Source organism: Oxyura jamaicensis, chromosome 3, assembly GCF_011077185.1.
Source record: "Oxyura jamaicensis isolate SHBP4307 breed ruddy duck chromosome 3, BPBGC_Ojam_1.0, whole genome shotgun sequence".
Taxonomy (NCBI): Eukaryota; Metazoa; Chordata; class Aves; order Anseriformes; family Anatidae; genus Oxyura; species Oxyura jamaicensis.
The window spans coordinates 70,953,946-70,967,821 of NC_048895.1; the positions used below are offsets into that span (position 1 = coordinate 70,953,946).

Here is a 13,876-nt window from a genome sequence, read left to right on the forward strand (position 1 = left end):
AAAAACACAAAATATAACACTCAAAATTACAGTGCCACCCAGAATCCAGGCTTTGGTTATCACAGCCTTCCACACAGCAGTTAACGAGTTACTGCAGCAATCAAGGAGCTTCCCTGTAAGCCCACCCCTGCTGCCTCTGGCACTGCCCATTAACCAGCATGAGATGCTTCAGCTTTCTCTCCTGCCCATATACCCATGCCTCTACCAGACCGAACAAACAAAGGAGGGATAAGTCTTTATCATCATATTTCAAAAAACTCAGTCATTTGTGTCAAGAAACCTACAAACTTCACTTTGCATGGAACCCTACTATCATAGGCAGTTAACAGTAAATTAAATTTAGTCATAAATTTATTTGGACTTACTCCTATCTAAGGGGTAATAGCAAGAACCTGAAAACATCAGTGAAACATAATTCTAAGAAGTTTATAAAAACGAGAAACTTTTTTGGAAGGTCTGCAGTGGAAGCAGTTATAAAATGATGTCCGCTCCTGCACAGGATTAGATTTATGAAGAAAATATGCCACTTACAAGCTAACGCTAGTTCAGAGTACAAACAAAAGTACACAGAGACTCCACAGAAAAGCATATTGTATTTAAAGTAAGAAAACATACAGAACACATTCAAAATATTGTACCTTCACAAGATTCAAAATAATAATGGGAGAGCCGAATCTTTGAAGCATTTGATCAAAGTGAAGGGCAGCAACATGTGCAAAAGGGTCTGCCTGGTCAACTGCAACAGATACATATATTCAGGATGGCATAAAGAGAGCTATAGAGTCACTTACATCATTTTCCCTTAAATGTACTCTTCACAAAATAATTACTAATTCTCTATAATGAGATAATTACATATTCTTCTCTTTTCATGCAAAAGCTGTTAAAAAATCCTCATTTTTCATAAATGGAAGTCACTTTTTAACCAAAACTTTCGTGAGATACTTTGAGAGAGTAATTATTCTGGCCCCATTAAATTTAACCCACATTTTTTCCAACATTTTCAACAGGTTGGAAATTTTATCCACAACCCTTTAAGATAAACACAAGTAACTGTTTGTATACAAACCAATAAGCACAAAGGAAGCTGGCATTTTGAAATGCAAGTTTTTTGTATTCCATATCTGACTGTGCAGTCTAAGATGGGGATTTTCTTCTATTCAATTTCATCAAATGCAGCTGCTTAAATGGTTGAATGTTTATATGCCACTATGTTTATTATGAAGAACTCCGTTAACCTTAAATAATAGCCTCCCATAAAACAAATGCTTAGACAGCTTATGCATTTTTACAAGTTCAGTTTTCCTTTACTCTCTCAGGTGTTCCATTAGGACACATAGCTAGCCATAACCTTTTACAAAGAAAAATTTGTACATACGTGTTATGGGTGGCTTAGGCATCATAGTTGAAATATCTTGAGACCAGTACAGAGGGACAGATCCTCGAACCTGAACATAGGAAGAATAACTCCCTGCAGAAAATGACATTACCGATGCATCATAAAGGATTTGTTCAGTTTCCACTTCATTAGCAACATCCCCCTACAACAAACAGAAATACACACATGAAATAGACAGGACACTTCAGAGCTGTATGCATTATAGAGAACTGATCATTACAGATGGAGCACAATTCAGCTGTAAGACACCAAATCATGGTAGTGACAATACAAATGAAGGCTGAATACCCACTTAGTCCCAAATGTATTTGTTTTATTTTTTTGTCTATTTGAGAAATAACATTACTGATGCAAATAGCATAAATGCTAAAAAGAACTTCCAATTAAAAGTTATGATTTTAAGAAAGCTTTATTAACTGACTTTAAAATGTAGTGATAGTTTTGATAACATTATCTAATAGCATGATTTACAACCAAAGCCATAGCAACACTCTAAACGTATCAGTTCACTAGTCAGCCAGGTTCATGTTTTCTACATTGTTAGGAGACAAGGAAGAACTACCACAGAACACTGCGACTACACTTATTTTACCTCACAGTTTGCTCCTCGTTTCAGAAAACGTGTTCCAGCAAATTTGCTTGATCTTCTGGCTATCAGAGTGACATATATAGGGCGACCATAAATTAACAGTTCTTTAAAGAGAAGTTAAGGTTGACATATGATACACAATCTTTGTTTGCTTAATTCATGTGTGCAAAAATAAATTCTAGGAAAAAATCTGGGGTACAAAACATCTGTTCTACTAAAATCTCTTTAATAGAGATGAATATCACTTCCAAATTTCTTTTGCAGTTGGGAGAAAATATTGCCCTTTTCAACAGTCATTTTGGAAGCATTTTGAAAAGGGAATCTACATCACAATACATCAATTACTCCTCATAACATACGGAAGAGAAGTATGTCTATTTTAACTAGCATTATACTGATGATGATTAAAATCTAACATCCCTGTAATATACTAAATTCTTATCAACTATGATACTGAGATGACATTTCTTTGGAATGAGATATGCATTTTTTTTTCTCCTAGTACTATTATGTAAACAGACCCATTTTAAATAATTGTCACAGAAGTAATGAAGGTCTATCATCATCTTCCAACAGAAACAGCGTAAAGTCAAGAGTTCCTGCAAATCTCACTTACTAAAAAACTATTTTAAAGGGGATTAGTTAGAAGGCATTTCTACGTCAGCAATTCAGTTCTGTTTAGCTTTTCTGCCCTTCCTCAAATATCTATGAAAAATACAGCTGAGCCTTAAAATCTTCTGAAGCTCTTCATTACAGAAGTCCATGCTTACAAACATTGCCTCTGTGAGAATACAGTCTACTTGCATCACAACCATATTAAAAGAAGATAACCATATTTAGCCACAAAGCCTAGAGAAGTAATGAAAATAAGAGGCAATCAATAATAACAAAATTAAAAGGTGACCTTACAAAGAAATAGTTCAATGTATTTCGCACATTCAAAGTTTTTAAATCAATAAACTGCCATTAGTTACAAGGGTAAAAGGATACTTGATTGCCCACAAAATCCATGAATGATATACAGCAGCCAGTCACGATGAACAGTATTTTTTACTGCCTCCAACAGCTTCCCATTCCACACGTACTTTTCGTAAGGTTTACTGCAAATTCCAAATACACCTAGGAAGTCATTACAATGAAACGACATTAACGATTAAGAAACAAACTCAGTTGCATTGGACTTTATAAAAACATGGGGTCATTGAACCTTTATTTTTATTTACTCTCGGCTGCAATCCAGCATAACATCTAATCTTATCCTTGAAGTTTGCCAGACACAGACAACATTAAGCACTTGCTGAAGTTCAGCATTTATTGAGATGTAAAATTTTTCTATGGTTGCCAGTCACTGTAGTATTTGAGTGTCTTCAACACACTGTGCAGAAGTTTCTGATACTTCCAATACTAAAGAGAGATCTCTGCATGGTAAGAGAGGATTTGATAATAAGAGAAAGCTATCAAGTTGTGAATTCCAGTTCAGGCAAAAATACTCTCAGAGAAGGACTATGTAAGCTTTTCAGTTCTGGATCAGCTCTGGAAGACTGTGAATAGCCTTTATCCCCTTTAGAAAAAAAAAGTATTTTATCTCCCCTTTTTATATAATTTAGTCTGGTTTTCTTAATTTGCACTGACACTAAGAAACACAGCTATTGTTGGGCTGCATATTAAAATTCAATTTCCAATATATCTGGAACCTGAGTCTTCACTCATTTCAGAAATTAGAATATTATAGGTTTAAACAAATTAAAAAAAAAGTGGTGACACAATACAAATAAATAAATAAATAATAATAATTAAAAAGACACGATTTATTACCAGTGTGTTCAGATGATTAGTGTAAATCACAGGATAATAAAGCACAGAAACATCAGCTTTAACAGAGTGAAATCCAATATTAAGAATTTAGGGTAGGGTTGATTGGGTTGGGGGGGGGGGTGGGTGAAGGGGGTTAGAAGTGTAAAGCATAAGGGAGAGAAAACAATTTTCATGTCTGATTGGTCATCTTTACAATCTTTTGTCTACTGTGTGTATGTCAGCTCCAAAGTGAAGGTTGTAGTCTTCAAATGAAATCAACAAATATTCTTTGCTGTGCATTCCTGACAGTGCTTGATACAGCAAGTTGATACTAACTTCATACAATTCCTCTGTAATCAGTATTTCCCAAAATGAAACAAATAAAGTTTTGTATTTAACCAGTTACTGCTTCCTATTCTGTTTGTAATTCAATCCCATTAAGAATCCTACAAATCAGTTCAATAATCAATTGCTGAAAAATGTCAGCACGCTCAATTATCTGACTGAACTGCAATGTAGATTACCAAAACAATGATTAATCATGACTACAAATTGCATTGTTCAAATTCAAATGTCTAATTGGTACTTCATATAATCTTTTATTAATTCACTACTTTATTGACTACTGATCAATATTGAAGAGACAACTGTTTCTCAAAAGTAAACTTCAGTGGAATATATTCTAAATGTACTCATGACCAACAAAATTTGTTTTATTAGACATATTTGCTTACCACTTCCACCCTGTGCTGAAAGTCCTTCATCTTCAAATATATCAAAACTCTCTTGTCGGGTCTGAGTTGTTTCGGTTTTTAGTATCTCAAGCGGCATTCTCAGAACAGTAAGATTATACTGAAGGGAGTGAGATAGATCATAGCTGTAACTGATAGACAGTTAACATTTATTAATAATTGTAAATTCATGGAACTTTTCTGAAAGCCCTTACTCTCTAGCTATACTTTTATTTAACATAGTACGATAGTATATCGTGCATTAAAAATGACATTTAAACAACATACAAAGATTCTGCTTCTATACTGGCAAATGGTTTCTAAAAGCTTTACAAACACTGAAATTGTTTATGCTACAATAGATGAAATTGTATTTATAATGTTATTATAATTGAAAATTGTACACAGCTTTTGAACAAAACATATCTGAAAACTTACATCCCTTTGTTCTAAGAAGCAGTCCAGATGATCACAGCTAGCTATTCCACTAGAAATACCCATAAAGAGACAACCTAAATTTTCAGAAATTTAAGTACCACTCTCTAACTACTACCTAAACTCAAAACAGCAAAAAAAATGGCCCACAAAAATGTCCTGACCTGAAATTTGTGATTGCAGCATAAATACATCCTGAGTGGGGACTGCTGAATAAGCAAAAGTTGTCTTTTTCTTTTTCCCTTTTTTTTTTTTTAAAAAAAGAAACTTAGTTCCATAACAGTAACAAATGCAGCATCTCATGTCTTTTATACTGACAACACTACACTCACTGCTAAATTTTACAAGCCATTAGGATTCATTTCCCCATGGAGAAACCAAATTTATGCAACACTTAAATCAGAAGTACAAAGAGACTTCCACTTTAGCCTAAGGCAGCATCAGTGATTATTGGCCCTCCAGTAAATTCTAAATATTCATTAACAATCTAAAACAAATTAGGCGTATAGATTTATGGTTGATGATAACAACATCTAACCCACGTATCCACTACATTTCCATGAACAATTAAAATTAGCTGGTAAATGTGTTTATCAGAGAGTTTTACAAGAAACCTTTCCTCTCCCCTCTAGGCACAACCACCGCAACAGCATACGCTCATCATCTCCAAGCAGATTAAAAATGGGGATTATATTACACTAGGGCTGAGAGATAAGGAAAAAAACAGTTTCAACACTGTGAAAACAGTCTTCCTGCGCAAAGCCATGAAACAGACATGAAACCTGGGGAGGTTTCTTCTTCACCGATACAGCTGTGACATAAAGCCTCTATTTTCCAAGAGGAAGTATGTTCTAGACTGTTAGGTACTCTGGTACTTTTAAGAGGTTTTGTTTCGTTTTGTTTTAGAACAAAGTCTTCTAACTACCACTGCTAGGTTTAGCAGTTCCCCCATTTTTAGCTTTCCCCCATTTTTCTACTGTACCAAAAATCTCACATGTGATAGCAACTGGGACTAGACATAGGGATTTGTCTCTTTATTATGATAGAGTAGGCAAGTGAATCAGTAATGCCAAGAAGGCCCAGTGAAAGATACACTCTGCACAAGGTACATCTTAAATTAGGACCTATTTCTGTTCTTTTATTTCAGAATCAAGGCAAAGCTCTATTTCTTGTAAAATGAGATCAAGAAAGAAAAACTGACAGGACAAGCAAATCCCCTGAAATACACTTTTTTAAAGAAAGAACGACTGTGTTATCTGGCAAGGGTGAACAGTCGTATTATTTATTTAAGGCAAGTAGTATTACATTCTCCTCATCCAGCTAGACTAGTGAAAGCCAATCAAGAAAAGCTGCAGGACAAAAATCGCACTTCTCATAATGAGCCTGTAACAGCACACAGAAATACTGTTAACTGTTTACAGTTTGCATCTAGGAGACACTTACTGTGATCACCTTGCAGAGTGAAACAAAGGTGAACAGTCTGAGAATTGGGCAAAGAGAAATCCCATTATTCTCTGAGCAGCTGAACTCGATCAATTTCAGTTTAATGTACTTCTATCTACAACTGCAAAAAAGCAGTGATCCCAAAACTCTGATTATATTTTAAAATTTCCTCAGCTCTACAATTTCCCCTCCAAGTTCATAGATCTACACATGGTCTTCATGTGCAGACTGACAAGACAACATAGCAAACAGAACAGAACAGTGCTGAGTTCATACTGCAGCTTTTCTGTCAATGAAACACTAATTTCAGTATCTACCCTGTCATTAATATCTCTATAGTTTTTCAGCTTCACAGAGACTATATTCTCAATGAATTTGTTGAAGCAGGTTCAAAAGTCAGAGAAAATAGACAAACTGTGTGATCACATCCATCTTACTTCCCTAGGATAACAACTTAAAGATCTTGATTATCAGAATCCAAAAGCAGAATCTTATAGGAAGTGTAAGTACATTATTTTAAAGGGCTTAGTAATCAATACTTACCTAAAATAGAAATTGCTAGAAAGGTCCACATTTTGAAAGATTCTCAGATACCTAAAAAAATAACGGAAGTTAAAGGGACAGTTATTACTAGCCATACAGACCAAAGTCAACCAGGACCTCAGCAAGTAAACTACATATAAATATTGATTCTTGTTATAAGTTCTTTAGCTATCTTACTGCAATTGTTTTGACAGTCAGGTAATTCCACTAGAATGTCAACAACTGGATTAAATAAATAACCTTTTTATACAGTGTCTACTCATGTAAATGTTCTTTCTTTAGGCAACTAGAGAGATGGTTGTAGTTCTGTTTTCCACAAATGTGGGTCAAAATTTCTAGGACTTACACGAGCAAACTCCCAACAGTACTATACAAAAATTAAAGATTTTCATAGTTACTCTCAAATGAACAGAGAAAGAAATATCTAGTTCAAACTGTCGTACACTTAAAAATTCTCAGAAGAAACTGTAATACTGCCTATGAAAGATTAAACGGCTAACACCATGGGTACTGAAATAATAGCTTAGATAATATGGTTTGTTGCAGTTTAAGAGGGGAGACTAAGGTATATTGTCAATCATATCTTAATGTGGAAACTTTTTTAATAGTTACCATCGGCTTCATTTATTACCTGCCATCAGTTTATCATAATCCATCACAACTTTTAGGCTATCCACAGTTGGTAGAGGCTGAGAAGTAGTTTATTGATACCATTCACCTGGTATTTCATAAAAGTAAAGTGACAACATCCTGATAAAATCAACATCAGGATGTACTTGTACATTTCGTACAAGGTTCCCTGCTGATCAAATGCCCCATTTTTTTTCTTCAGAAAGAAGTCACAGAAAGAAAAACAAAGTTAAAATTTATCCATGGGTGAGTCTATCACCTTTTACAACACCAACATCCACAAGATTCTGACAGCACAGAAAGATTACATTAAATCACCTACTCAGAACGTCTTGAAAGGCATAAAACATCTCTTCAGGTGAGATTAACATGATACAAGTGACTCAGAAAGGACAGTAACCCCGAACAATATAAACCGGTATTAGCATTACATTACTTTTGTAGAGTCCAATGTTTATATTGCATGTTTTGTGCTGTGCAATGGCTAAGATGCAGCTTTGACATGTGGCATGGAGAGGCTGACAAACTGCTCTAACAGCGGTAGGTACCCTCCAGAGTAGAGGCCACAGAACTTGTGTCCCATTTTCCCTTCTTCTGGACTGATTTATCAAGTAGGATAAAATGGTTTGAATGAGATAACAAAAGGAAATCCATGACCAAAATCTCTAGTTCCAGCTCCTCATTGCTTGGAAAATATTCAAAAGGCATGCACCGTTTACCACCTGTTTACCTGGCTTCATCAGGATGAGTGACTCTTACAGAGTCATTTGGAATGTATATCATGTTTGTATCTTCTATTTTATATATGGCATGACCTCCAATATCTGCCATTTTTCTTCTTTTAGTTATTAACACAATATAGTAGCCTTCTAAAAACCTGACAAAACCTGTTAAGAACAAGTATTAAAATACCATTAGTTGGATGTTTGGATTGATTTGATCAGAGTTAGAAAAACAGTATCAGAACTATTCAGGACTTCATAAAAATATTCTTCTTTTTATATGTATGAATATATATGTAAATAACAACACAGATAGACTCTTACAATTCACCCCAATGTGTTATAAAACAATGCACTTATAGTTGTTTTTTTGTTGTTTGCTTCTTGTTTTTTTTTTTTTTTTTTTTTTCTCCCCCCCCCCCCTCCCCCTTCATTGTGTATATTTGCAATATTAGGTAGCAGAATTAAGACATAGACTGTTCCAAATAAGTTGCTGTCTGCTTACAATACTTGCATTTGCTTTTTATGTCTCTCACTGGTCAGAGTGAAGCATAGCCCGATTACTTCAGACACCAAAAGTCTAAATTTTCCAGAGCAACCAGGAATCCAAATTTTCTTTTCAGCTTTATGTATTCTTTGCTGGGAAAGGGCACAAAACAGCACAAGGGTACAATATCACCTTCATGCTCTCTCTCCTTAACAGCAGCGAAATGTCTCCCAGAATCTCCCAAAAATTAGCCATTCAGAGCATCAAGGGTAATCCTTTCTTGCCATTTACTCTCTCAGAAAACATGCTTGACCCTGCTGAAGTTCAGAACAGGCAGAGTCTGCCTTTATTGCCTATGAAAAAAAGGCTTCTGAACTCTCCACTCATTCCTTAACACTACAGGGTATAGCCATACTTCTTTACTGAGTTTCCTCTTTGGATGTCTCTGTTATATATCATCAGGAAAATGTGTAATAAACCATTAAATGAAAAAAAAGTATAAATTCAAATTAAAAAGTATAAATTCAAATTAAAAAGAAAAATAAGTAAACACCCCTGAACCAAATTTTGTTTCTAATACGGTATAAATAGTAATACAACAACACAGAGTTTAATTAAGTAATAAATTGTATGAATGAGCTTTTGGAAGATAGCTACTTTGTGGCGTTGCTACTAGAACAAGCCTGAAACTGAGTAACTGCTGCATTGTCAACAAATATATTAATTTGGAAAAAATAAATCACAACCATTTTTAAGTGCATTTATAATTTCTTTTAGTTTTGCATTATAACTTAAAGAAGGATGAGTAAGCATACTCATTTTCCTCCTTGCCACTGCTGGAGACTGCAATGTGATCGAATGAATAGCAATTCTTTTCTTCTCCCTTATTATCCACCACGGAAAAATGCTCTCACCTCCACAAGGAAAGGAGACCCTGCTGACATTACAAAACAAAAGCTCTCATTTGAAAGAGCTGGGCTATTGGCTTTCAGTTCCTAAATAGCAGTTGAAGTTCTTCCTGTATCCTCCAGGTAGTGAAATCCCTTAAGTGAACAGTCTTTGTCCTTTGAATCTCACCAAATGTTATCCTAAAGTCTGACAGGGAATCCAGCCTTTCCGTTTTGCTTGGTCCTCCCCATTTAGAAGTGCTTTCTATTTAAACACGATACCATCTCCTCCATTCTAGGGCACCCACAGGGACCATCTCTGGTTAACAAAGTAGCCAGAAAGCAGAGCAAAACGTCCTTTCTGATTCTACAAAAAATAGCACTGTCCTCCTGACCAGTAGGCAGAAATAAATGAATTGTTATGTTCCCTCAGATTACATAGGACCCAGACATAAGAGGCCTGTAGCATGTACTTTAACAGTGCAAGATAAATACCTGAGGATTACTAAAAGAGCAAATTGCTTCTTAAAAAAAATGTCTAGAAATAGTACACCATATCTGATAATCAACACACAGAATTTCAACTCTTCTGTAACAATTATGAAGCATACATGTAAGCATAAATACAATTTGGATGCAAAATTTTCATTGAACATGAACATTTGCCAACTGAATAGATTATCACATATTTACATAGGGAATACTGATAGTTTGTATGAACAAAGCCAATGCTGTAAGACTATAAGAAGAATTTTTATCTTCAGCTGTATTATTAATATCCCTACATTAATTGGAAACAAACTTCATCTGAGGAATTTTTGAAAAGAAGTGGATCCATTGACAGCTTCCAAACTGAGTTTTGGGGTTTTCTTTAGGGGAAAGAAATATAGATGGAAGTTTGCATAATCTAATTTAGAAAACTATTTTCTTTTTATTTGGTTGTTAAACAAAATTTAGGAGCATCTTTTGAAGTACTTGCAGTCTCTACCTTCTTTGCCATTTTGGATTTGGATTTTCAGGTGTATATTGATGTCAATCAGGCACAAAGTATTCTTTGGGGCTGTCAGAACTCACATTAACATCTACTTTGGAAACATCACCCATCCAAATATTAAACTCAGTATTTGACAATAGGGAGGAAAGTAGTGACTTTCAGATGAAGTTAGTTAGAAAATTGCTTATTGCTTCAAAGATTTAATAGCTTCTAAGATAATGGACAGCTGATCAGCATTTAAAAAATCAGTTGACATACTTGACAGTCATACCTGTTCAAACATGAAAAAGAAATATTTAAAGATTTCACTGGAAAATTTAACTAAAAAAATAAAATTAGTCATCTTTCTGAATAGTGTGTGATGAAGAAATACAACTTAATAACGGACACTAACTTTGACTTTTATTTTTAAAAAGCATTCTGTGAGCTCTGAAATTTAGGAGACCATGTTCCATGTAAAAATCTTAAGTTTAGAAAAAAAAAAACCTCAAGATATACAGTGTGACACAGTAAGCCTCACATCCTTAAGAGGATAAAAACCAAATGAAACACTTACCTACTACACCAAAAGCAGAGACAGCTCGGGATAACCCAGAAGAGCCCTTCTGCCCAATCTTCGTTCTGTTTCCCAAGTCTAAGCGGCCAAGAAGTTCCCTCACCTCTTGTTGCGTATACACATGCTTTAAAATAGAAAGTCCCTCAAGTTACTGCTTTAGTAGTTAAATGTTACTCCATGTCAGAGAACAGTAGAATTTACTTAATGTAGAATAAAACAATTTTTTGCCCTGCATCTTCAGTCTCCTGTTTCACTCTTACCAGGAGGCACAAGTTTTTATGCACAAAACCAAACGTCCACTGCAACAGTAATAAACACAGTCACGTGTGAATTCAAACATCTCTTGAATTTTACATGTTAAGGCTTTAAACTATAACCTTCTTGAAAAAGAATCACGTCTAATCTCTAAGACTCTTGTTTCTGCTATTTATTTTGCTGTAGATATGATATATTAGAAACAATGAAAAACTGGCTAAATAGTAATTAAATGTGTTTTGCATTCAGAACAGCATAACCAAACATAAGAAAACTGGTAGGAGCATATACACAGCCAACTTAAGACCTTGGGAAATTTTCATTCAAGTGAACGTACTATTTGATCTTAAGACTACTCCCCATAACATAGTCATTATCATGCTAATATTGTATGTATCCCACATATGAGGCAAAGAGAGCTGGGACTGATTTGTCTGCAGAAGAGTAAGCTCAGAGATCTTATCAATGTGTATCAAAATTCCTAAAGAAGAGAGTGAAGATGACTGAGACAGCTTCTCAGCGGTGTCCAGTGAAAGGACAAGAGGCAACGGACACAAACTGAAACACAGAGAAATTCCTTTCGAACATAAGAAAAAGCTATTTTTATGTGAGGATTGTCAAACACTGGAACAGATTACCCAGAGATGTTACGGAGTCTCCATCCATATTCAAAGAGTGACTGGGAATGGCCCTGAGCAACCTGATCTAGTGGATATAGCTCTAAGGATAGGGCTTAGACTAGACGAACTCCAGAGGTCCTTTCCAACTTCAACTGTTCCTTGACTCTGTTATTCTGTACCATACCTTTGTTGAAACAGATTAAATGTGCACTATTAAAATTCAGCTGGTGGTAATACATGGTATTTTTGGAGTAACTGAAAAAAAAATAAAAAATAAAACATAAAGAGAAGCACTCACCTTATCATCAATTATAACCAAATCCTTTGGTTCAGTGCGATCTATTTTCAAAACACGGTACTTGGTTTCTGCAGGATTACTTCCAACAAGAAAATACCTCTAGATTAAAAAAAAAAAAAGAACATAACACATAACATAAAGCAATCAAAGCCCAACACATCAGCAATGCTGTTCATATAGCTTCTAGATTTGATCTATTTCAATTAACATAAAGTAAGCAGTATGCCATATGCACCGTTAATAAACTGCTTTAGACATAAGTACTTTAGGCAAGTACATTTGCATATAATCAAACTTGACAACTTAAAAAACCTCATTCACTCCACTGTACAAGAAAGGGAAAAAAATAAAAAATGAAGAAAGGTGAAAACTTGTTTAGAGAAGAAAAAAATGCATCTTACAGCAGGCACTGTCCAATTACCCTTGCCACAGATGTTAACTGTCTTGCTGTTTGCTATACAGAATTCAGCAGTTTATACATGTGAGTTCGTGAATTCTTCAACCACCTGGCCTTTTCCACCAGGCTGCAGACACTTGCAGCTCAATGGCAACGTAACCGGTGTCTCTTGGTGGCATTGTTTAACAGAGACCCACAGGAACAGGCCAGTTTGAACGAGTCAGCGTCCTTCTCCACTGACATTGGAACTCAAACACTCTTACAAATTGAAAGATACAGGAACTTTGACAGACAATCTGATGAGAAAATGCTGAAAATAAAAATGTGACGAAGAGGGATAATTCAACAGCAGTCAGACAGACAGAGGGAAAACAGCAAAAGTAAGGAAAAAAAAATAAAATAAAAAGGGGCACAAATAACACAAGTCCTACATTTCATAACCATTTTTCTATTCAACAATTTCAAATGAAGAAGCTTTCAATAAAGGTTTCGTCTATGATTGTGAATAAGAACACATATGTACCAACACCTGTGTGCTGGTCTTTGCAGGAATAAGAATGCAGTTTATGATTAGGACCAAACTACACCTTAATTAAAGAAAAAGCTTACTTTGAAATCACATGAAATTCCCTAGACAAATCATCTCCAGTTAGGCAGCTTTTCATTCCTCTTTGCACGTAATCTGGTCCTTCCCACTGAACATGCCTACCTCGCCACCATGCAGAGGACTGCCAATTTAAATAATGAACGATATCGTATGTCTACCAAGTTCTCACCAATGCCCTTCCAAAACGCTCAAGCTTATTTTGACCAGCAATGGTGATTAAAAATATATATTAAAAAAGACTGTATTTCTCACTTAAAATAAGAAAGACTGCAAATGTATAGTGTGTCCATTTCTCATTTAAGGGAAACAAACTAGAAGTGATTTTTTACATTTAGAAGAATTGACAGTAAGTGCAGAATGCAACACTGACATGCTGTAGGCAGCTCTCATTTCACTAATTCTTTTAATCAGTATGGTGCTACCACGCAGCAAGATAACTCATTAATACTGCTCAGCCTAGGAGGAAAGCATGGCAAATTCATGTGAATC

General features: G+C 35.1%; 1 protein-coding gene across 1 annotated transcript in view; it reads right to left on the reverse strand.

Moving 5' to 3' along the window:
- FIG4 (FIG4 phosphoinositide 5-phosphatase) overlaps nt 1-13,876 on the reverse strand; it is a 72,567-nt gene that overhangs the window by 52,129 nt on the left and 6,562 nt on the right. The window contains exons 2-10 of the mRNA XM_035321099.1: nt 12,384-12,482; nt 11,211-11,334; nt 8,295-8,451; nt 6,935-6,985; nt 4,517-4,665; nt 2,979-3,107; nt 1,992-2,092; nt 1,379-1,541; nt 639-736 (exon numbers count right to left, since the gene is read on the reverse strand). Coding sequence (XP_035176990.1) covers nt 639-736; nt 1,379-1,541; nt 1,992-2,092; nt 2,979-3,107; nt 4,517-4,665; nt 6,935-6,985; nt 8,295-8,451; nt 11,211-11,334; nt 12,384-12,482 — 1,071 coding nt within the window. The remainder of the gene's footprint in view (nt 1-638; nt 737-1,378; nt 1,542-1,991; nt 2,093-2,978; nt 3,108-4,516; nt 4,666-6,934; nt 6,986-8,294; nt 8,452-11,210; nt 11,335-12,383; nt 12,483-13,876) is intronic.